This window comes from Alternaria viburni (assembly GCF_023758015.1).
Source record: "Alternaria viburni strain BMP 2772 chromosome Unknown scaffold_37, whole genome shotgun sequence".
In the NCBI taxonomy this organism is placed as follows: Eukaryota; Fungi; Ascomycota; class Dothideomycetes; order Pleosporales; family Pleosporaceae; genus Alternaria; species Alternaria viburni.
This window is the reverse complement of record NW_026055806.1, coordinates 172,566-197,353: the sequence shown is the minus strand read 5'-3', so window position 1 is coordinate 197,353 and position 24,788 is coordinate 172,566. Positions and strand designations below refer to the sequence as shown.

General features: G+C 53.0%; 5 protein-coding genes across 5 annotated transcripts; 3 read left to right on the top strand and 2 right to left on the bottom strand.

Moving 5' to 3' along the window:
* Window positions 1-6,788: 6,788 nt before the first annotated feature.
* On the top strand, window positions 6,789-7,715 carry J4E79_011133 (uncharacterized protein; the record flags this gene model as incomplete). The annotated part of the gene is made up of 1 exon (XM_049359964.1): window positions 6,789-7,715. One exon carries the CDS (start codon window positions 6,789-6,791, stop codon window positions 7,713-7,715), a length of 927 nt encoding a protein of 308 aa, XP_049205605.1.
* Window positions 7,716-8,138: 423 nt separating this feature from the next.
* On the bottom strand, window positions 8,139-8,897 carry J4E79_011132 (uncharacterized protein; the record flags this gene model as incomplete). Its single annotated transcript, XM_049359963.1, has 1 exon — window positions 8,139-8,897. One exon carries the CDS (start codon window positions 8,895-8,897, stop codon window positions 8,139-8,141), a length of 759 nt encoding a protein of 252 aa, XP_049205604.1.
* Window positions 8,898-13,270: 4,373 nt separating this feature from the next.
* Window positions 13,271-14,471, top strand: J4E79_011131 (uncharacterized protein; the record flags this gene model as incomplete). The annotated part of the gene is made up of 2 exons (XM_049359962.1): window positions 13,271-13,310; window positions 13,366-14,471. 2 exons carry the CDS (start codon window positions 13,271-13,273, stop codon window positions 14,469-14,471), a joined length of 1,146 nt encoding a protein of 381 aa, XP_049205603.1.
* A 2,141-nt stretch (window positions 14,472-16,612) lies between these two features.
* On the top strand, window positions 16,613-18,163 carry J4E79_011130 (uncharacterized protein; the record flags this gene model as incomplete). The annotated part of the gene is made up of 3 exons (XM_049359961.1): window positions 16,613-16,922; window positions 16,981-17,323; window positions 17,371-18,163. The coding sequence occupies 3 exons, from the start codon at window positions 16,613-16,615 to the stop codon at window positions 18,161-18,163; spliced, it is 1,446 nt and encodes a 481-aa protein (XP_049205602.1).
* A 3,149-nt stretch (window positions 18,164-21,312) lies between these two features.
* J4E79_011129 (uncharacterized protein) lies at window positions 21,313-24,090 on the bottom strand (the record flags this gene model as incomplete). Its single annotated transcript, XM_049359960.1, has 4 exons — window positions 21,313-21,344; window positions 21,380-21,509; window positions 21,581-22,597; window positions 23,518-24,090. 4 exons carry the CDS (start codon window positions 24,088-24,090, stop codon window positions 21,313-21,315), a joined length of 1,752 nt encoding a protein of 583 aa, XP_049205601.1.
* Window positions 24,091-24,788: the final 698 nt, after the last annotated feature.

The following is a 24,788-nucleotide window of genomic DNA, read 5'->3' as shown; positions in this document are numbered from 1 at the left end:
GTGCGTGTTCGTCTGGTTCATTGGGACTCGTTGTGAATGGCTTGGTGAGAGTGGTCGAGTTAGTGTACATCAGGCCGCGTTCTGGGCACAGTAGCTGAGCGACCGATCGAGTAGCTCCACGCCAAAGGCTCGTGGTCAACTGGGCGTCATCAACTCCAGGTTGCGATGGGTGAAGGCCAATATACCGGAAAGGAGCGACCGTGTGTCTGAGCCTTGTCCACCTCGTTGCAGATGCGAATGTGTACCGTCGGCCGTTCTCGATGCTGTCAATGACGCGGAGTGGCGTGGACTCTAGGACATGCCGTGCGCTGGTGGGCATGCTTGGGGTCTTCGGAGCGACGCGCCCTCTGACTAGGACGGGAATGACGCTAGGGATATCAAGGGGAACAAGCCTGTGTGCTGTGAGACTAAAGAGGAAGTAGCGTTGTGTCTTGCGATGCGCCGGGGTGATTCAAGCTACCGGAGCGCGTCGTTGCCCGCCCAGGTCTGAAGCGTCCCTTCCGGAGGCATACAAACCATTGAAGTGGCTCCCGCTTCGGCCCATAACGGCAGACGCGACGGCGTGTTGGACCCAAGCGAGCTGGCCACGTCGTTCACTAATAGCGAAGCGTGGTGCATGTCCCGGTTTGTACAAGCATGTCCACTTCGGACGAGATATGGCGCCTGCGACGCGTTGATCAGCGGCTGCCGTCGCCCGTAGTTGCTGGAATGGTGGTCGTGACGTGCGTGGTGGAAGGGCTAGCCGATGATCGTCGCGTCTGATGGTTCATCGCGCAAGCCGGACAAGACGAGCAGCGCGATTGCTGCAGAAGATGTGGAGGGTGACGTTGGTGGTGATGCGTCGTGATCTAATGTTGGTGGTGTCGTCGCGGAGGACCGAGGGGCACCCAAGGAGCGCGACCTCGGGAGTGCCTGCATTAGCGTACCCCGCAATGAGCGCGACGTACAGTGTGCGTGGGCCGTCTAACATTGAGAGCTCCGCGTGTGATTTAGCGGCTCGGTCAATGTGGTGTTGCGTTCCCGATTACTCGCGGCCTATGACGTAGCCTGGATCGCCATACTCTCGCAATCGCACCGATGAGGCTATGCCTTCACTTTTCTGCCAGTCTGCTCATGGTGGCGGAGAGGATCCGTAAGTGAAACCAGCGATCCCGGTGATGGATACAGAAGCCTCGCCTACTATGCCAGACGTGTACAAACCGACGCCAGAGTCGAGACTCTTCGATGAAGGAATCAGCCTTGCCGATTCGCAATCAGAAGCCATGGACTTCGTAGAACGCAATACGAGAAGGTACAATATCGACGTTGCACACCTGGACAAGGAACCGCAACGCGAATTAGCAAGGACGACTCTGTCGTCATGCCGTACAGAGAGCGACTGGCTTGCCGAGTTGGCCGGAAGCGTCGCAGGTCATGCTACATGAGGACGTTTTCACTGTTCCAGACAACTACGCTGTGCTTACTGCATCGTAATCACAAGGTCGCTATCGGCGCAAGCATTGGTGTTGATGAATGGGCTCAGTCTGAGTCAAAGGCGCACTCTATTCTTTCTGGTGTTGATGAGCAATGTTGTCGTGCACACGGTGCCCCGCGCCACGACGCTAGATGTCCGCGCCAAGACGCTAGACGGAACGGAGAGTAGCGCATCATGATCTCGACCTCGGGAACACGAAACCTTCCCCGGGCAGAAACATGGGGGAACCGTTCACATTGCGAGACCACATGCTGCCATGGCCTGAGAAGCGACCGCATGCTGCGCAGAGCGTTAACAACGTAGCGAGATGCGGACGTGCAGTGTTCAGAAGACGTTGGCAGTCGATGTTGGTTGCAGCGCAGCCGGACGGCCACCAGAGAGCTCCCCGGGGCCGTAGCACGGATCCTGAAGAAGGAAGGAAGGAGCGACCATGCCATCACGTCATCAACCCACCTTCCAATCTGAAGGACGACAACATCGTGACAATCGATAGCACTTCAAATTCAATTCAAACTCACTCACTCAAACTCACACAACTCTACATGCCAGATATCATCCCAAGAATGTCTCCCAACACCAACACCAACACCAACACCAACACCAACACCAACACCAACACTCCGCGAGCCACGGTAGAGGCTTATGTGCACAAATCCTGGCACATGGAAGACGATGTTAACCAGAGACCCATTTCGAGAGACGCAGAAGAGGAGTTTCTTGCGAACTATCGTCCTAGTACGAAATCGCAACACAGCACGAGATCGCACGGGCACGAGATGGCTACTATGCAGATACACAAAGTGCATTGGATTTGTGTATGACAACATCAAACACCTCCGTATGCATATAGGTGCTTGTTGTGAGAATAACGTTTACCATGACGCTGTAAGTTTTTATATCATTATGAGTTCTACTAGACTATAGGGTAACAATTGCAGAGATGTCAACGTCAATTGCCTGCAGGTTATAGGCGGCATATGTAGAAGGTGCGAGTCGTCGGGCATGCCATGCGTATGCTTTTACCAGGACGATTATCAGCTACTGCTGAACGGAACCCCAACTACACATGTCCCACGCGCCGCAAAGTATGTGTTTATCGATGGACTACCTGGAAGGTTCGGTCGCCAGCCACTGGACCGGACACGCCTTCTACCGACATGATATGTACTTCAACAGAACTCCGACTTGTCACCCACGGATCTGGCAAGACCGCAGAAACCGCGACCATCATCCCCCACTAGCCCACATGCGCCTGTACGTCACTACCATCACCGCCGTGGCCGGTCCAGCGTTGAATTCCGGGAGAGAGTGTCGATGCCTGCAATAGGTCACTATACGACGAAGTAAAACCAAACCATTGCGTGCTAGGGAAAACACCCACCTCATAGCGGGCCGGTATTCATCGCGCGATAGCATCCAAAAGCCAGGCGATGGCTTGCAACCGGACTTCAATCAGAGCGCGCATTGTGGTCGTAGGCATCGCACTTCCCCTTCTGTGATATACTTGGCGATGCCAATAACACGTCACTGGCAGGTGCGATGACAACGTGAAAGTCATCACGCGACAATGCATGGAAGCTACAAACCCAGAAATGAAAGAACGTCCAGCCACCAGTTGGCTTCCTATCTCGACCACTCCCCATCTGAACATCCACATTCCACATTCCAAACTCTTCGTCACCGTCATTTACGTATCTTCCGCGTTGCGACAGATCTCAACACAATCTCCGCAAAGCGCGTTTACCCACGGCCATCCACCATGCACCTGACGCTTGCCGTAGTCCTCAAGTAGTGGACACATGAACTCATGGGCAGACAGATTTTTTGACAACTTGGTAGATCCATTTCATATGTCGTGCTCAAGAGTCTCTTGACTGGCTCACTGCAATACTTCATCCGAACGTATTGTGCTACGTTTCACGGATCCCTCGCAATTTTCGTCATCACCGTCTAGTCCTACGAAATGTATTACAACATCCGGAGCTGGTGCTACGGGCCCAAAACAACAGCCGTCGACATCCATAACAGGATCTTTCACGCCAAAGAGCCAGTATCGATGGGTATCCGCTGCACAAACAAGGCAACTTCGCCCCTTTGACACTAGTAGTATGACAAAGACAAGGCCTTCTGCGTTCTTCGAGTCAACCAGAACTTGTTTGCGTGGAGGATACACACGAGTATGATGGGTCAATACTAGTTGGGAGTCCTTTGGTATAGCTTGCTTTTCGAGCAAGCATTGACAGTTTGAGGGCACTGCATGGTGCCGGACTACAAATGGGAGTATGGCGGTGGCTGCAGGGAAGTCTCATCTTAAGCAACACTGTGTGATGGCAATGTTTATTGAACAGAAACGTAGTAGCAACGCATGTTATAGGAGTCTATTATCTACCTGCTCTTAACAATGCATAGTTATCTACTCGGCGACTAGTGAGCTAGCAGTTACGACCTCCTGTTTGTATCTTGTTACGAGCTGCTATTTGAAATAGCATTGAACTAACGTCTACTGCGCTTCTGAAGTTCTTCTTCATAATATTAGTTTGGCGTTTGTAGGCACGCCAAAGGGCTGTTTGAGCAGAAGCGTAGTGGGCGGCCGTGGCCATGTTCACTACACGAGGCTGATTTGTGCATCACCCTCTGGAACGAAGAGTCGTATTTCGTCCATCAGCCATGTATCTTCTAAAATCGTGCTCCATACCATGACGTTCGTTTTATGCGGTTAAGTCTTACTCCAGGTCTCGGAGGTCCTGTTTCTGGATACTAGCAGAATTTATTGGCATGGAGACGTATTCCAGGAGGCTGTACTGCAACCACATGCACATATTCTCGACTTCACAAACTGGCGTTGCTGCGATCCGGACCTTACATACCTATCGAATGACTTTCCACATTGCGATCATACTGTAGGAGTTTCCATTACGAGACTATGCATAAACCTGGATACAGCTCACAACCTTGGAAGCCTTCGATTCGGGTATACATTGAAGGATTTGCCTTCAACGGTAGCAACGTGTGGAGCACGCCCAGTCGACTGATCACATAGAAGCGATGGATGTGCGAGTAGTACTAATGCACACTACACATAGTTGGCGTCGCCTCTGCCTATACACGCCAGAGAGAGAAAGTCGCAGCCGCCCCGCAGAGCTGGAAGATGGCGTGGCTGGAGCTCAGTCGCTTCGGCACGGACGGAGTTATCTCGGCCGGAATCTGCATGACCACCCCCGCGGCCCTATCGCAGCTGCCATTGGTTCCCCGCGAGTCAACCGTGCACGGGTTCGACAATCCTGTCAATGAGCGCATCGCCGCGTAGATGTCTTCTCACCTTCATCAATCTTCGACTACGAGATGCCGCATCAGATCTTCCAGCGATGATGCAGTACCTAACAGTCACATCTCGCTTCCGGTCCGTGACGACAAGTCTGATGGAACCTTCAAGGGGCGTGACGAGCGCAGAGCCATCTGACCTGCGTGTATATCAAACGGCGCCAAAGAGACTGCGAATAGCACGGCAGTTCAAGGGCGACAGCAGAAAAAGGGCCGGCGTGCTGGAGCATACATGGGGGTGCGGCGATGCATGTCGTGGCAGGGTCGAAGATGATGCGCGGCTTCCAAGGGCTTCGAAGTGGAAGATTTGTCCATGCGGGCTAGGTCGTGCTTGAGCAGACTTGACAGTGAAAGCGGAGGAGAGTGTTCGCAGTAGACATGTGTATCGAAGTCTCGGCCAGGGATGATAATGATGGAGTTGATGGGCAGGCTCGACGCGAAGGGGACGCTAGTGCACTCTGAGCCCGAACCCACCTGGGCACTTCTCATCCTGCCGCTAGCTGTTGTGGCCGACGCGCCGAGCCTTCCTCTTCCACTTCCACTGCTCGCAGCAACGTGGCCAGGTAGAGGCACTGTTTTTGCTGCGTCGCGAGATTCACCTGGTTTCTGTATGCCTCTAGGCCCGTTCCTTATGCACATCCCTGTCCACCGCCGTGTCGTCATCGCCCAGCATGGTTACCTAGACACATCGCAAGCCGACCACGACCCGTCCCTTCACTTCGCCTCGTCCTCCGCCCAACTCCAGACACTCGGGCGCATCACAATGGCCACCGGTGCGAACACTCACGTACCGTCCTCTGGCATTCGGAAGAAGCCACACTCGATCGAGCGATTCCTGCACAACGATGAGCACGAACAAAGAGGCCGGTGGCACTGAGCGGTGCAGTACCGGAGCATGCGCGATAGCGACCCAGAACGCCACGACGTCCGCCCATGTCCTCCAACAGCATAACCTCATTGCTCACAGCTCAAGAGCCGGCGGTCTGTATACTCTCCGCTATGGAATGCCAGTGAGCGCTTCCCCAGGCCTTGCCTACCACATGGACCCAGCCGCGTGCATGGTCTGGGTGCATTCAGGTAGACCAAGCGTACGTGGGCACCTCTTCAGTGCACAGCATGGCGCACACTGGCTTGCGCGGTCTCAGAAACCACGACGTGGGTTTCGCTGGCGTACGCTTCGTGTCGTGATTCACTTCATCATGGCGTAGGCAAAGGTTTGTCAGGCCCAGTAACGGTCCGTGAAGGGTGAGGATGTGGCTGTCTTACTCAGCCTACATGTCGCAACATGCATCAGGGCCGGCTGATCACGCATGTCACACATTCTGTTCATCGTCACGACTTTCGAGCGTAGCTTTCCAGGTCAACTAAAGTCCGCTCATTGTCTCAGCCAAACCAGGCCGTCACATTATGCGGCGAATGGCTTCCGAGCTGTCTCATGTTCATTTCTTATCGCCCAAGTCAACAATCAGAACAAATGGCCAGGGCCGGCCTTTGAACAAGACGGTACATAAGCCCCCGCTTCCTCCATACTGCGCTGGCTTCCTCCCACCAACCACATTGAGATTGTATCCTGGGTTTTGTCCTCATCGCATTACAACTGATCATCCGCTTTTGTTCTTCCGTCTCCCGTCAAGGCTCACGCATCTCGTGTTGTCCCATTACCCTCTCTAAGATGTCATCGTTTGAAACTCCACGACCAGCCAAAGTCAGTATACTTGCGACAGCTTCACATGCTGTCTAACCAACTCTCTTCCTAGACCACTATCAAGTCAAGCCGTGTAGCATGTGATGAGATTAGTAGCCCATCTCGCCCAAGTATACGCAAGCTTGGTCATGGTACTCCGATCGATGGTCAGGCGCAAGGTATGTGCCTTAGATTCGCTAGTTCCACGGATCCCACTCACGTCTACACTACCCAGTGTCAAAAGCCTCAACTACGCGAATTGTCTCACCAACATCCGGCACGCCGCAGCCACGCCTCTACAACCCAGCCATGCCACTGAAGTTCGACACTGCGGAACATGACACGAATAAGCCGACCAAATCCGATGACGAACTGGTTGCAACGATCGGAGGCCTCACTGGAAGGCCTGTGCGTTCCGGCGAGACGTCCCTGCGCGAATCGATGGATAAAGAGAACCCCATGGAGTTGCAGAAAGTCAGCCACGTAGCTGCAAGCTCAGACGGGATCAACGACGATGCAACTACACACTCTTCGTACTTCCGGCGATTCAAATACCTCCTGCTCTTCTTACCCATCGCCCTCGCCGCACTGTTCGATCCACCTCCCCTTGAACACGGAGTACGTGCGGTCTGGAAGTCCGTCTCCAGCGTTCCAAACATCTCCTACGACCTATACAACGTGCTGCTCTGTCTTCCTCTTCGTCCACTTGGTATTGGATCACATCATGCCTCGTGTCTCATCGCCGAGCTTCCCAACATGCTTGACAACACCTACGCTTTTCTCGACTCCTATGTCAACCTATGGCGCACATTCGGCATCTTCTTCACGATCATGTTCACGGTCTTGTCATGGCAATATGTTCGCATCAGCATCGCCATCCTCCTCGCCGTCAATATACTGCTATTGACTGTGTGTGACATGCAGAGACGTGACATTCAGGACCTGGACATGCTCAGATTGCAGCTCATCTCCTGGCAGCCTCCGTCCTGCGAATACGCAACCGCAGCAAGGTGTGAAGGTTATTTCGCGTCTGAGGAGTTTGATGCGAAAGTTCGAGATGCAGTCGCATTGCATCGGGAGCAGATGATGCAGGCCGATGTTACCGGGCATGAAGAGGGAAGGCGATCGGGGGCGCAACAAGAGGATGATCTGCAAGTGGGGAAGAAACCCGTGGTTCAAGGAAAGAAGACTACTATCACTACGAAACCTGTGACTGCTGTCGTCATGACCCGTTGATGGCGCAGCGGGTCATGATGGTGGTACTGTTGCAGCCAAGCATATTTGGTTGTCATGCTGCTCAGACACGTTGTCAAGAGCGGCCAGGACGCGAAGGTGCGTAATGGTATCATCTATTGGGTGTCAGCGGGAGGATCTCCATATGTATCACAGTTCTTTCCTTGGCATAAGTTATGTCTTGCATGTATTCACTAGACTATCGTAGTAGGGCATTCATACAAATGCTCGATCTGTTCAAACACTAGAGTTGCCGAAGATCGATACATAAAGAGAGTAGCATCCAATCATGAGACCCTTACGCTGGAATACAGATCGTATTAAGGCGAAATCAAGCATTCCATATTCGCCATCAGTGTGACTGTGGATGTGTCCTAAATCTTGTGGATTTGCCCTGACTTCACGACAGGCTTTTGTTCCATCTGTTTACTCCTTAACACTTTCTTCCTGCTCCGCGGATGGAGTGTTGTCTTTGTCGTGCTTTGCGATGACTTGCTCGAGTTCGGATATCTTAAGTCGAAGCGCCGACATTTCTTGCTGAGCTTCGGCTTCTGCGCGTGCAAGCTGCATAACCTGATCGTCGAGTTCCTTTGCAACTTGTGTGCACAAAGAGTTCTGTCCGCAAATATCGCGAAGACTACCCTGGAGTGTCTGGATTTCACTCGCGAGAGAAGCATTTTTGGCTTCAAGCTCGGATATCTTCTCTTGGAGCACCGACTCGTCTTCCTCGGCTTCAGGTTCCACGGCATCAAGATCCTTCAAGGATTCTATCCACTCATCGTAGGTCCGGCAGCACCATTGTGCTCCGTCTATTTTCAACTCGGTCTGAGGGCGATCCTCGGCCTGAAGTGTCTGGATCTCATTCGTGAGATAAGCATTTTTGGCCTTAAGCTCTAATATCTTCTCTCGGAGCACAGACTTGTCTTTCTTAGCTTCGGATTCAATGCCAGTGAGCTCCTTCAAAGCATCCATCCACTGACCGTAGGTCTGGCAGCACCATTGTTTTGCGTCTATTGTCAACTTGTGCTGACGGCGATTCTCGGCCTGGAGTGTCTGGACCTCAGTTGTCAGAGACGCAATGGTGGTCTGAAGCTCTAAGATTAGCTTTTCCAGAGCGGCAACGCGGTCAGTGGGGTGTTCGATTTCTATGGAGCCGTTCTCGAGTGGGCAACTTGCTGTGTCCATTGTATGTTGCGTGTGTCGTGTGGATCTCGTGGTCGACAACTCGTTGTCGAGAGAACGAGAGAGGAAGAAAATGTCAATGCTATACCTGGTCCAATGCAATCGTTGTGTAAATTATGACACAGAACGCTCGCATAATGAATTCGAAACTTATGGACAGTGTGAATCATTGTTGGTAAAGGAAAGGGCTAGAAAGGCGAGTGAGAACGACCTCATCGGCATTGTATTGAAGTACCCACCTATACCAATTGCGGTTCCAATCATCGAGGTTATCAAAGCCGCTAAGTCCACTGTGTCGATTCGACTCGGCTTGACGGAATTGGGTTCTAAGCTGCACAGCTAAATTGCATGACCGCGTCAGTCCCGCCAAGATTGCTAATCCATTGACACGGCTCCACAACCCTGAATATGTGCATTGTTTTGACTGCAGAATCGTTTTGACTGGAGAATAGTGCATCAAGTGCAACCTCATGATAATCGAATGATCACTGGCATTTCGAGGAATGCTCATGACAACGGCTGAGGAATAACCTGCTCTGGTCTGCGATCCTGTTAAGACAGAAGAGTGTAAGGGATATCGGGACTAAGCCATTGCAAGTGAGTACCAACGAAAGACGTGCTTGTGATGCGAGAAGTGTGATGGTCGATGACGGTGTTGGTCACTGGCAGCCATAGGCGGCTGCTTACGTAGTGGCGGAGTGATTACGTAACGACCTGTCGGTGCCACGCAACTCGGACTTCACAAGGAAACTCAGCCCGTGCCCACCACTGCCGTTATCATCAAAGCCAAATTACGCAGACTGCAAGATGCTCTACTCGAGACCTGGAGTCAGCGCGATTCCTCCCACTTCATCCAGCCCCCACCTGGACATCAATCCTCTGCATGAGCCAACCGACGCACGCCTCGTCTGACTTGACGGCTGCGATGCTAACGCGACTTGCCTCCGAGGTCGACTAGACGCGAAGCCGATCGACATGATGCGCACGCCTCTGGTGCGACGATGTCAGACAGCTAACCTTCACTATGCAGTATGCTTTGGGGTGTGTCCACTGGGAGAGTGACGTATTGAACAAGATCGCATCACTCCAGAGCTGTCATATAGCAGCCCACCACGCAGTCGTACGTTCTCCTCCGCTGGCTGTCCGAGTGCGAACTTCCAACGACACGACCAGGCTTGTCGAGATGGTGAAGACTCCATAAAGAAGCCCTACCAAGCCTGACCAGTAAAAGCCAACGCTATATGTTCGACGACGATGCTGCGCTTGGCACAAGAAGCGACGGGGCCAACTCGGCTGAGGAGGAAACATTCCTGCTGGGGTGTCGCAACATCACCCAATTCCACCAAATGGTCAACGTCGTGCGAATATGCCTGGCTTTGACCTTTTCTTTGAGCTTCGCATTGTTGACTTAGTTGGGCGCTTTCTTCTAACTTTCGGTGGCGCTGACTGCCTCGTGGTCTAGTCCATGACAGGCATAGCGTCATGCACCCCACAAAAGATCACGAGGGCAGGTCCCCCGTCGAGCTTGTGGCCGCGCTGAACAACTTACCCGGGCAGGGCTTACGCAGCGTTCACCCACCAAACACGATGTGTTGACGATGCTACCACTGCAATTTTTTCGCGCGTGGTAACAATGCATGCGCATTCGCGCCTCTCCCCGCGCCTAGCACATGTGCTCTCACCCAAGGGTTCGCACTTCGGCAGTCAGGGCCTGCGACCTACAAGCTTTGACGCCGCCCATCGGTTCTAACGATGGAAGTCAATGTGAGCTTCGTGCAAACAGGATGGAAGATTTGTATACATCCCACTAACTACAGTTACGGCGCATCTCTCCCATGTGCGCCAACCCCAATTTCGGCGGATCCGTGGACACATCACGAAGCCTGTCCTCAATCTTTTCGCAACGAGCACGAACGGGCACCTGTGAGTCCGACATGCCACATTGAGGTATATCTGCTAACTGGAACAGTCATCGCAGAAAACAACGCTGTCACAGAGCCTCACCCCCACGAGACTATCCCGCTATCGGCCTCCCTACACAACGCGTCACATACCATTCACTCGCATCCACAACGTATACGACTCGACAGGGTCTGGTCCAATGATACCCAGAGCATATTAAGAAGCACTGGTGGAGGAAGCAAGAGGGAGTCGTAACCGGGATACGAACAACGTGGTTGAAGAACAACAAAGCGGCGCAGGCCGGCACTACTTTGAGCAACGGCCTAGTTGCAGACACGAGCCTTGACGGCAGGCATCCTTATGGGAGCACGTGTTTTCGTCCAGCGTGGCATGGGCTACTCGTCCCGCTGCTCGTCTGACAAGATATTCTGCCACCATACCACATGGGTCTTATCATGGACTGGCCACGAAGCGATTTAGATCTGGGCTCTGAAGAACCGAGCGGAAAGCCGTCAACCACCGGACAAAGTCACTTTGGCACATACATGATCGGGCATCGCGCCTTTGCGACTCCGGGCCATATCGCAATGCATAGGCATAATCCTGAATCCTGGTGGCGGAATAGTGCAGGCGTTTGTCAGTACGGCATCGCCAAAGGTACAGTGTATCTTGCCATGTTTGGGAAGATCTAGGTTGCAATGGTAAGCAAGGATGGGGATTCTTGGACAGATTTGATGTGATACGACATGTCCCGTGTAGATACTTCGCCATGCTGTTGGTGCTTGGAACGGACCCGCCGGATAGTGCGATAGTGCACCAGAACTTACAGCAGCTGTACATCGCTTCAAACGAAACCAGAAAAACAGCATCTTGAGATCGGCTGTCTCTTCTCGAGCGGCCTGTCCGGCGTGCGCACTCTCGTTGTGCAGTGAACGCCAGACACTATATCTAACCTCTTCTTGCTCTTCCCTTGCTCTCTGTCGTGCCTTTCATACCCTCTGGCTTTTCTTTGTCTTCATTTCCACCCTTTCGTATCTTCCCTGTGTGCTTTAATCTGCTTCTGTCTGCTCCCCTTGCTTTCCTCTTTCCTCCTTCTGACACCATTCTATGCTCTTCACGCTCATCACGCAACCACGCCCTGCACTCCTCCATGCCCTAGCCGGTGGATTGACAGAAGTCGAAACGCCTGAACATGCATATGATGGCAACATGAGCGGCCTTAACTGTCATGAGCTGGTCAACGAATGGAGCGCTGCGACCACCACCCGAGTGGCCGCTGTTTACATCTTCGTTCGCGAACTTATCCACATCTGCCTTACCGTCCATGACAATCCTTCTGAGGAAATCCCTTTGTTCTCGTCACCACGAAAGGGCTGCCAAACACCGATCGCGAAGATGCTAGATGCAGGAGACAGTATGCGACGTCACTGCCATATTTCTACAGAGGTCTTCGCCCGTTACCTGCGATCGTGCGACGTCCACGCAAGCTTGGGGTGGCTCCACGATTTACACACAGTAGTGGCGACATCGGTGGTAGCAGATGTGCTTTGCTTCCTCCTTCCAGACGTCGTTGCTTTCAGCTGCATCACATTCCGGACCGACTATCATCAGGTACTGCATACTGCAGGAACTCTGTTTCTCTGCGATTGCTACCGGGCGAGCTTCCGTTTCTATTATGCATACGTTGGGCCTGCTTCGTCCTTTCTGATGCTCTCAGGCACCACTCATGCGCCTCCATATGACCACTCATGCGTTGCACCATTAGAAGTAGACCTCAATCCGAAGTCGCAGTTGCATCTTTCGGAAGAGCCGCTATATCATGGTGCGCTGTGTTGAGAGACTTGTTGTGCGAACATACCCGCATCCCGATCGGCTTGACAGCTTCTGCATCCTGTTGGGGCCCAATGGCGCACACTGGACTACGGCCACTTCAGCCGGACTAGGAAAGCTTTATCACGAAGACCAAAAAAATCTCTCCTCGATCACGTTGTCAATGCAGCACATGAGCTGATTCCTCATGTTCTAGAGACACCTACGTGACTCTCTCCCCTTCCCGCGCGCTAACGGGTGCAGATCGCACGCTAACCCCAACTTGGTCACCACATGTGCTCCTCCACTCACACCGCCGACAGCACGCAGAGGAAGAAGCGACTGCAGACTGGTGGACGCTCAGAGTAAGGCTCTCCACAGGATCTGCTTTGCTGTATACAGCGTGGATGCCGACGCAATGAAGGTGAAAGTGAAAGTGAGAGTGAAGATGACATGTCGACTTGCGCTCTCTCGACGCGTCCCGGTGAGCGTTTGCTGCATGGCTACCTGCATACGAAGTGACGCGCACTGCGCACGACACATAAACAGAAAATTCCCCTGAGCTGCGCGTGCAAAGACCTTGACACTTTCCCTCTCTTTGCAATTCGGCCGACCGCACCTTGGAATCCAACGCCGCCCAGTCAACCCTCAACACACGCCTGACTATGGCAGACGAGACACCCACACAGGGTAGGAGCAATGGAAGTAAGTGTCGGATCAGCAATGCTCGGCAATACTGCTCATGCTGACCTGTCCACAGGGCGCTACAAACCACTGACACCGAGCCCGAGCCCGCAACCTGCGCCTGCTACTACCGCATCACACCCCGTACCACCAGTCGCGACGTCTTCCAATCTCCTAGCGGACCCACAACTGCTGCCGCTCAACGGTTTCATTTCCAAAGGCGGACGTTTGGACTTGTCTCGGTCACTTCTATACCCCATGGTGGAGCCGCTGACCGAGTTCAAATTCCCAGAGCCGCTGGCCCAATCCGACATACCGGAGGCGTCGAGCTCCTCGGCAACAACCTGGGACCATACCACCTTTCTTGTCAAAACCCCAGTACCCCACCAGAACCTTGTGTTGCCGGAAGATGATCTCAACATTGATCTTGGCGAAGACGACCCAATTGACACTGTCGAAACTGGAGGCGATCTAGGTGTAAAGAGGAAGAGACAAGATGACGACGAGGATGGAGACCAGAGCTTTGATGAGGCGATAGGCAAAAAGGCCATGGGATGGGACAACACAGATGATAAGGGTGAAGTTGTTGGTACGAGCAAAGAAGACATCACGACAGTGGCCAAAGGAGAGGGGGCTGAAGGAGGAAAGGATGAGATGGGCGGTACGGGTGAAGAGAAACCCCGGCGAGATGTCATGGAAGAAGACACCGAGGAAGTGGTAGGAGAGAACGATGCAGAGGGTCAGAAAGAGGTCGATGGCCTACTACTCCAGGCGCTAGATGAAATGGTGGAAGAACCGGAAAAGGAAGTGGCCGATGAGGAAGGAGCTGCAGAGTCGCCTCTGAGGGGGCCAGGAACACTCCTCGACCCAAGTCGTTACCCAGAGGCTGCTGGAAGTGGCTCCAATGTCGTCGCAGGCAGGCCAGCCACTACAGCGACCGTACCGGACGTAATGCTTCCGAACGTTCACGTCAACGAGGTCAACAGCGGCGAGGCGAACCTTCGGGGTTTTCTCCAGGGATGGCGCGAGGAGCTGGCTGAGGAAGTAAAAAGCACAACAGCTACATCGTCCGCGCCGGCGAAGGAGACGGCATCAGCATCAGGGGGTTCGGATCGTGACAGTGGTCCTTGTGTTCGCTATGCCAACCAAGGACCGGTGATGAAGAAGGCTAAGAAGGAGTAACGTTTCGTATGTTGGGGCAGACTGTCGTATCGGTGGAAACTTTGTATAATGCTGAACGTTCGTGTGAATTGGTGGATCTAATGAGAACGCGGCGAAGGTAGTTATCGGTAGTCTAATACATGGTACAATCTCTTCTCACTTTGGCCATCTCACATGCAGAAGATTTGCATTACATGCATGTCGGTTTCTGGTGTTATCCCGTTGCATTACTCACCATGTCGCAGCAGGTGGCTTGTCTGTCATATGTCTCCGTGCGGATCAATACCTAGGTACCGTCGACAAAATGGAGCCAGTGCCCCTTACTGCTGGCGTCAAGTCCGCAAGACCAGCTAAGAGACCTCGGGAGGCTGGAACGTGAAGCAAAGACCAACGCGAGGGCTTTGCAGCGATGCATTAGCTGCTAGGCAATTCAGATTAGGCGCGCGTGAATGGACCTTTGCCGGAGAGATGCAGACATGTCACTCACGTAACCTGCGGGCCGTGTGATGTTCGAGTAGAGGGTGGTGGGCTGGATCCAGTAAGGGCCGCGCTAGAGATCTTCACGAGCTCCGATTGGACAGTCTGAGTCGCGCCGCTCGACACTCGACCTCAGCACATTGTCTCCATGACCATCGCTCACGCTTCTCTTCGACGGTTCAGTGCAGTATGGACGCCATAACCCATACCCTATTGATGGCGTCCAACAATTTGGCCCCGGCAACATGCTCAACATCGACAACACTCATCTCTTGAACACCGGGATGGAATCGGCGTTGCTGTATCGTACACCTTCTGTCCTGGGTGACGACATCATCACGCCGATGTGACTGTGGTCGTCTCAACAAAATGAATTACTTCGCCTGCCGCTCTCGAGCTCGGAACCGGCGTGCGCGGCCGGCTCGCAAACGACCGCTTGCGACGAACACGCTGCACAAAGCTTGGGTAGTCTGGACGCGGAAGAAGGTCCTCCACCCCGTAAGTAGATGTCTCGCGTCAAGGACGCTGCAAGATTGCTGACATGGTGTAGGCAACAAACTGCTACCGCGACTGAAGCACCCCCTAAGCCTACACGTACATCGGCGCGCTCGACGATCGCACTATACCACCCCAACGTTCGACACTATTCTTCAACCTGCAGACAATCAGGACGGCGCGGCGAGAGCATGTCGCAATCACATTGCTTCCACGGAAGATGGCATGCGCCGTGGACATATGTCTGGCGACAACGAAATGGTCGCAACACCGTCAGCATTCACAACGGATTGGAGTCGGGAGGGCGTCGCGTACAACTTGGACCAGAAGCGTTGAATCATGCCCCCGAAGCCCGGCCATTTCTTTCCGAAGGTCACGCTTCCCACCGCAGTGCAACTGCCAGCTCTGCTTGACTCTTGCGTACATGGACTCTCCTGTGCTTCATCGAGGGGCTGTGGTCAGTTGCGGGTGTGAGTTGGGCGCGCGAACAACATCTCAACAGCAGACTTTCTGCACTCATCTAGAAGGGAGTGTCGCAATCGTTCCGCGGCTCGTCGCATTCCACTCCATGTATATTGTTGCCATTGCGGGAGGGCGATCGAGATGTCAAGGGCAGCTGGGCTGTGAAGAAGGACGCGCGCCAGTCGCATTATAAGCAAGCCTTGATCTCGTCACCAGCCTGTGTTAGAAAGAAGTTGAAGAAGTGTGAACGCATTTTTTCTACTTTGTAGCTTACAAGACCATGGAAAAACACCCCAGGAATCTACCCAGCACTGCATACATCAGGGTTATCTGCCCAGATGTTGTATCGTTGTCACAGCCTTTTGCAGCAGGCACGTGTTCGACTTGCCGCATCAGTTGCCGCTACTATCGCAATGCGCCACCAACGCCCCGCACTTTGTCGCCGAATCTTAGGCGCTGCTGCTGCCTGGCACCAAGTCCTCATCACCAACACTGGATGCACCACCCACCAATAATCGTGTCTCTGCACACGCACTCATGAAATCGGGCCGCGTCGTCAATATAAGTGTCCCAGTTCGAGATTGCTGCCTTGCTGCTTAGTGCCTTGCGCGAACAGGCTACTATCGCGAAACCACCGCGCAGTCACGCCCGCGCTGCTGCCGACCGCACGCTTTTTGTACATATAGCGCTCGTTTATCTTTCCCTAGTCTTTAGTACTACAGATCACCATGGAACTGCCCGACGAACTTTACCTCGAGATCTTCTCACATTTGCCCCAGCACCACCTGCGTTCAGTATCTCAAACATGTCGCGCTTTTGCGACCATTGTGAGGCCGCTGATGTTCGCCACAATTCATCTAGATGGCTCTCCCCAGAGCAGATTTGGCAGGATGGAGAATAACGAGTGTGTCATGTACCCGGGTCGTTCACGCACGGTGGAGTTGGTTTCTTTGGAACGTACCGTGGATGAGCTCATTGCGCACGACATTGCGCGGCATGTTCGGAAGCTTAAGTTCAGTCCCAAATATCACGTAGATGGTAAACTCAGCCGATGGATATTTATCCATAGCCAGACGGATACTGACTGTTCTCCCAGGGTTCTGGTCGAGGTATCGCCATTGGCTAGAGCGTGAGCAAGATTACGAGGAGGACTTTCATCGAATGTATGATGAAGAAGACTTTGAAACTGACTCCGAAGGTGAGTATGCCGGAATTCGTCGTCTCGCCGCGGAACGACTAGCAAGACCCGATAGAGAGCGCGAATTGATCGAGCAGGCGGAAGCGATCTGGGCCGCCAAGGTGGAGGAGCAGCGCGTAAGGGCAGACGCGGTTCTAGCAGCAATGGTCAAGCTCTTCGCACATATGCCGTGCCTGAAAGCTATCGAAGTCCAAGAGTGGCACTGTGACTTGGGTGATTATGGATTCGAAGAGGGCGGCGAGTGAGTATGGCCACATGATTTGCATGACACCAAACTAACGCAGTCAGCGATGAAGTGGACGAGCAGTTCTCTGGATGCGGCACGACCTGGAAGCACCTTGAACTCTTATGCTCCGCCGTTCAAGCGTCGAACAGTCGCATCCAGAGTCTGGTTCTCCCCAAGATTGATCCATCTTCAATCACGACAAGTGCCGCCTTGGAACACATGTTCAGCTCTCTCACTGCACTTTCGTTCAACGCCGAGAGTGTCGACTTCATGCTTGACTCATCTAACAACGAAGCTGAATCCCTCGCTGCCTTGATTCGTTGCTCATCGGAAACGTTACAAACACTCGAGTTTCGCAACATGACTACATCACATCCACAACTACCGGATATGGGCGAGCACTACATCGCAAGGCTCCTTGGTAGCGTCAGTTCCACCGACTCAGCAGATATCACACCGCTAGTCTTTCCGGCCTTGACAACTTTGAAGCTACGAAGTTTGGTCCTGGACACACCGTCTCTCATTACCTTTCTATCCCGACAGCCGCGATTGCGATATGCTCGCTTCGAGTACATCTACCTCGCCACCGTAGGGTATAAATGGGGTGATGTCGCCGAGAAATTGCCGTCATCGTGCAACCGACTATATATTGGTAACAGTGGGCACGAAAAGTGGGGGCCAGACTCGCCCGCAGCGTACAACCACATCAAGAAATTCTTACCGTTCCAAGAAGACATGCCGGCTACATCAACTTGGCGACTCAACGATGCCGCTTTCCAAAAAGAGATGGACAATGAGATTCAACGAAATATGGATGGCGGAATGAGGTTTTTGCCACAGGAACGCTGGTTTTAGGGCAAGACGAAAGAGGAATGGGTGGATATGATGCGAATGGCTAGTGAACATGCAGAGTTTGAGAGAATTTGAGTAGTTTTACAGGCAGGGAAGTTAGCTCTTCCAAACACGAAGCACCCAGTGTCTTTGCTGTGAGATGTGAGATGATTAGCATCGATACGAGGGAACAATACAGACATAATGAAGTTGGCAATATGTCAAAATGACGCGACTTTGGCACATCTACATCACAACTCCCAGTACAAGACATTTCTATAGCACGAATATCATCATAAACGGTGTCATCGCGAAGGAATCTTACGCAGGCATTAGAGGCACGCTCGCGACTGACCTTCCTTTGTTGACAAGAAAACGACCACATCCCTGATCATCCAAATGTTTCTGTCCCCTTCGCTTCGCGACTTCTGCTTTACGAAGTAGAACCGCGGCCGTACACTGGTCTTCACATGCTTGCCTTGCACCGAGCTAGTTGTACTCCCGAGCATACGTCGCCGGCGGTTCGTGAACAGATCCGATCGGCGAAGAGACAATTGGCGGGCGGAACGCGCGATCGCCAGCAGGCTCGTACATCGGAACATGTGTTGATGGCGAAGTAGCGTGGTGGGCCAAAACACAGGATGATGTACCATTGATTACCGGCTTCGAGGGGCTGATGGGATGATGAATGCGTTGCGCCGGCAGAATGTATGGTTGTGTGAACAAGGTCGTGCAGTCAAACGAGGAAGCATTGACTTGGCCGTGCATCGCAGTTCGAATCGGTATGGATACGGGTACGACTGGTGACTTTGGTGTAGATATCTGACGTTGTGTCGTGCGGCGATCAGGGATGGAAGCTGGGGTATGCAAACGCGCCAATCTCCTCACCCGTCGTGATGATCTGGAGCGAGTCGAGACGGTCGACGGTAGCTTTGCATATATGCGATGCAGCGGTGGTGTGAAACGACCCGCTATGTCTCTCGTGTAGTTCTCATTATCTTCCCACAAAGGATCGGCGGCACTGAATACGAAAGGAGTGTTGGCGCGGCGGTACGCAGGTATTATTACTGCATTTGCGAGGTTGGTCTTTTCGCGCAGCGGGACGCGTGTACCCTGATTTTGCGGCAACGGGCTCCGAAAATTCGTCGTGGAGTTGTCGGCGTAGATGACGAAGTCGGGTTTGTGTCTTCTCTCTCTCTGAGGCGTTCGCAGATAACGTTGTGAATCTGAGATTGCGCAATTGATAGTGGTTGATGTGGAATCTGGGGTGGTTATAGGGTGATGTTGCGCAGACGCCTGCATTGCGATGGTAGCGGTGGTGCCCATGATGTTGCCAAAGGTTCCGGTGACGAGATGAGTAGTAGAAGCTTAAGTAGTCACGATCAGCGTCGCATGTGGCATATGGTCAGTTCTTTCTGGTATCTTTCCAGCTCACTTTGGAATGCCCAGAATGAGAGACCAAAGGTGAAGGGGACGGTTTCGGGCCTGGTTCACCCTCTCGCGCTGAAGCGCTGTTTGAGATCTTGGTTCATCTGCACATCGAAGTCTCCGTAGTGACTCTCCTGAGCCATATCCGATTACCATCGTGTTCAAGGGGTCCTATGTGGACGCTAGTGCATCCGTGGAAGATCTACATACCTGATACAAGGCAAAAACTAGACAGCCCTGCAGCTCACAATAGACAGCGAAGAGCAAATTGCAAGCCTCAACAACACACGTACTTGGCAAAGCAGCCGAGGAATGGATGTGTTCACGGACTAGTGCTGCCCAGTCGTATGGATGTAAGCCTCGTCTCCTCGCCGCACACTCGCGCGTGTTATTGTATGTGCTTCGTCAGATCAGGAGACAGGTGAGCTGGATGTCGCATCTTTGGAGTATCGCTGTTGGTGACCGGGATTTGGTCACAGGTTGAGCGTGTTCGAGACATCTTGGAAAGGATACGGCGTAAGGTTCGCTGACGATGGTGAGATGACGTTGAAGATGCAGCTGGCGGCTGACCCCACGCTAAGGCGCGCCTGGAAAAGCACGGGTGCCCGGGTTCGCTTCGGCAATTAAGTGGGTTGCGCGCTGCTACGCCGGTCATGGCTGAGCCACATGATGGCGTTCATCACATCACCGAGATTCACGCGCTCCATCTTGAGCAGTAGCAACAACGAAATTGCCTATCGAAGCAGTTGATACGGCTGGTAGACTGCCTGTATTCTGATCAGTGAGGAACATGTGACGAGTTTGGGTCTTCTGTTGACGATGGCGGATGTGGCGTTGGCACGCGCTGAAACCTGACCCGAATATGAGCCCGACAACTTTGGAACCGCGTGTAAGGGGTTTTACTGATGCGCATCCTGGTTCTATGCGATCGTATGCGCTCTGCACAAAGACATCAGATCTCGCCGACCCATCGAGAGTGACTTTGACAAGCACTGCGCATACCCAGGTGGTGTAGGGGGTCGATTCAGTGAGAACCAGGGGATATTGGGGACGACTTTACAGGTGGCTGTAGCGACACAGAATTTGCGTCGCTGCGACGACAATGCGAGACATTAACAGCAGATAATCTAGGAATACCAGTACGTAACGACTACGGTACAGCGTAATGCGTGCCACGTGCCCTTTGCAATTGTTCGTGACGTAGACAGCCTGCAAACAATGACGATGCTGATCTGGCCTGTTACCTGACTGCTTTGAGCATCTATCGGGTTTGAAAATCTTTCTATCGCGCCAGCAAGCCAGAAATCCACCCATGAACACAATGGCTGTGAGGATAGGCTCCTGCGAAGGGCGACGGTGTTGATGCATCCAGTGAATCTGCGTGGTGGAGCGCCGCAGCAATGCCTGCATCCGTCCTCGATTGTCCTGACGCTTTGATGAGAGCTCCTAGGTTCACTGCCAGCTAGAACTTCTCAGCTTCTGCCACTTCGTCTCTGTGAGATTGTATCCTAGTCCAGGGATACGGTCGAGTTCTTCATTGCCCAGATTGTCGGCACTTTACTAATGACCGTCTCGCATGTGGCAATGAAACGAAAGGGGAGGAAGTAACTTAGTATGGAACTCACAATTTGACGTACTTCGTTGCAACCATCCCGGATACGATCAAACGGCATTGATACCTATAGAAACAAAGGAGACTACCTAGGTATTGTACAATCGATTTGCCCCCCTTCTACACCAACCACTTAGCCGATGTGTAGCAGCTGTCGCTCCCAAGCTGAAGCTGGCTTCCTGATACAAACAGCACCGTACCTGTCGCATGGTTCAAGGAGGCTTCGTTCACAGGGTGGTTGTCGTCGTCGGCCTGCTCCACGCACGTTGGGCCCTCCCATAGGCTCTCTATCGCATGCATATCGTTTGCCATATCGGGACAGGCGAACTGCTGCAAGCTGCGTTAGCAATGACCCATAAGGGGAGAAAGAGATACCAGCTGACCGTGCTGTGACGACTTACTGGAACGTCATGGTCCGGTAAGATGGATGATGAGGGCCAAGGTTGGTTCCAGGACGCGCGCCGTGCGCATTGGACATCTGACAAGACGGAGGACGAGCGCTTGCGCTTCTTCGGTGGAATCGTAGGCAATTCGCATAGTTGGGATAGCCCTGGCGAGTCGTACTCTCGGCTCGAACATGGGGCTGCGCGCTCCTCCGGTGATGGTAGAGAAAAACTCAAGGACTCAGGTGTGAACCCACTGCTGATATCGTCGAGCCACAGGCTTGTGGAAATGGCGTTGTCCAATGGAAGACATATGTCGTGAGTTGAGTTCATAGCCGCTTGCGTTGGCAACATTGGAGTACGCTCCAGTAAAGGCGGCGGTGCGGAAAAGCATTCCGGTGTGGGGTCATCCCAGTTGGTCACATCGCCGCCACCGAACTCAGGGCCGTTGGGCATGTCTTGGAGCCAGGTCAGTGGCAGCTGTTCATCAACCACAGTGGATCGTTGCGCAAAGCTGAGAGTGGGAGAGCCAGCAGCAACGCGATGACTGGTGAATATGGAAGGGATGCGAATTGGGCGCGCTCTTTTTGTTGTTGTAGCTGCGATAAAACTACCAAAGTCTTTGGTCTCCAACGAAATGTCATTCTTGTTCGGTTCTGTCACCCGCATGGAGGGGATTTCGGGAGCTTCGAGGGCACCGGAATGGCAGTTGTCCAAGGAGAACTTGTCTTTGGCCGAGTCGGCGGTCTGCATCATCATCAGACTGATCGCTGCTGCAATGTCATCGAAGTCTTCAGTGTCGGTTTGCGGACTGGTGGGAGGTTTCGTTGGCTCCATTGTCTGCATGGAACGGCTGCTCGTAGCGGGCGCAAAAGGATCAAGACCAGCAAGATCCATGAGATCATTTGTACCTGTGTCAGCGATGGAGTGGACTGGCAATGTCGAGGCTTGCTCTATGGAATCGTTGGTGAACGCAGGCGGGAGTTGGCCCTTCAGGATCTTCGGGAATAACGCTTCCTCAGTCCCGATGTGCGTCTATATACTTATACTTGTCAAGTCTCCAGATCAAGGCCAGCGAAGTTCGCGGCACAGTATTGCCTTGGTCGTGGCGCTAGATCGTGAGACGTTCATGACTAGCGTGTGTGTTCACACTTGCCCCCCATGCGCGCAAGCGAAGTCCCCATGTCAGCCAAAGACATGGCCATCGTCATGAAAACAAAGAGCATTCGACTAAATGCGTTCATAAAGTACCAGAGCTGGGGCAGGAAGAACATGGTTTTCGACCCATGAGGAGGTCGGGCTTCATCTCGCGCCCCCCATGATTGTGGCAGTCCGGTGGCGGGCACCGTGTCATCGGTACGGGGTAAGCTTTGCTCGGTGACCAAGGTATCACTTGAATCACTCGCATGCAAACAGCGCACCTCACAATAGGAAACGAGCCCTAAGGTCAGCCTGGGTCCAAGACAAGGAAGTGGCCGTCGCAGAGGTATGAGGGTGGACAGACTGTGAGCAGGGTGCATACGTGTCTTGTATTGGCTCATTGCGGGCACGAACCATGGTATCTAGAAGGAGACAAACGATGCGAGGTGTGGTTGAAAGTATTCAGATGTCTATCCAAATCATTGACATTGCGGGTGGCGACGTTGATGTGCATAAAATCTTGGTGGTGAAGAGGAGTCTCAAGCATAGTTGTTCGATCTGGCTCCTGCGAATCTTCTCCAACGGTACAGCAGACTATGCGCACACATAATGCTTGGGACATATAGTCTGATCGGTTGCGACTTTCGATCGAGTCCAACCTCCCAACTGGAAAGAAAGTCAAGAAGGTAAAGATGGGAAAGAAATACAAAGGGGAAGGAAAGGTAATACGAAAGAGACGCATTCAAGCCGACTGCAACGAGACGCAGCTACTAGTGACGTTGACCACCACCGATGCTAGGACAGTGAAGACGTACCCATTCAACCTGTGCGTGATACAACTTGTAGAGACCTGCGTGCACGCCCTCTTGATAATCTCTGGCAAAGTGACTCCACTCCTCGTCCAAGTGGCGGTCTACCTGGTTGCGCAGCGCCTTATTGGCTAGTCCAGGATGCGAGTAGGGCACCGAGAACCCAACATCACCAGCAGATGTAGCAAAGTCTGCACGCAAAGGCTCGCCGAATCCGTCCATCCAGAAGATCAGAACGCCTCTCGTGAGAAGCCAGTCGGGCGCCGTCACCCCAAACTTCTTGCAGTATTCCGACATTGCGGGATTGACTGGCGGAGTTGATCCGTGGCCATCGGTGCTGACTTTGATCCAGTGGCGGTAATGAATTGTCGATGTCTGGATGGCGTCGCGCAGAAGCAACAACATTTTCTGATTCAACTGGCCAAGGAGGAATTGACGTGTGTGAACTGTCTGGAGGCCGGAGTGTTTGCCAGATACATGCACAAGTTGCACACGGATGGGGATATCCGGTCGAGGAAAGTCCACAGGCCACGACCACTCGCGACGCATCTCGATCTGAAGTAAGCCATGCACATCCATTTCGACGTTGCGCAGGGTCGTCGTGGGGGTGAGCTGAAAGGTAACAGAAATGCTCAGATGCCTGTTACGTAACAATGCCCAGTGCAAACAATTGAAGCGATCTGGACCTCCGGCATCTTCGCGTACATAGCGAAGGAGGTCCCAGAAACCCGACTTATCCTTAGAGGTGGTATTCATCGGAAGGCGCACCGTTACTGGCTCGGCCAGCATTGTGATGGAGGATAGCGCTTTCAGCCGAAAGGAGCGATTCAGAGCGAGCAAGGGGTGTAGGTGCTCGAGGCCACGTATCCGGCGCATACCAAGGTCTACTTCAATTGCCGAAGACGGCTCTTTCGCAGTCGCCATGTACGCCGAGACGATGCTACCTTGTACGCTGAAGGGAAGACCCGCCAAACTCGCCTGGCTCTTCTTTGCTGGGTGTCTGACGAGACGAGGAAGAGGACGAAGCTCCGCAGGGAGGCATTCGATCGACATGGCACATGCACCTGTTGGCGTAAGACACTCGACGGAGCTCACGAGCCCTTCTGTTGAGCTCTTGAATCGAAGAAGGCAAGTGCCGGAGGAAGAAATTTGGACGCTAGCGAGCAGCTTTCGTGGTGTAGTCAGAGCGACTGGTCCATAGGCAATAGCAGCAAAGGCGGCGTCTGCTGCACAAAGCGCGTCTGACCGGTATATATCGAGATAATTGGCATAATCCT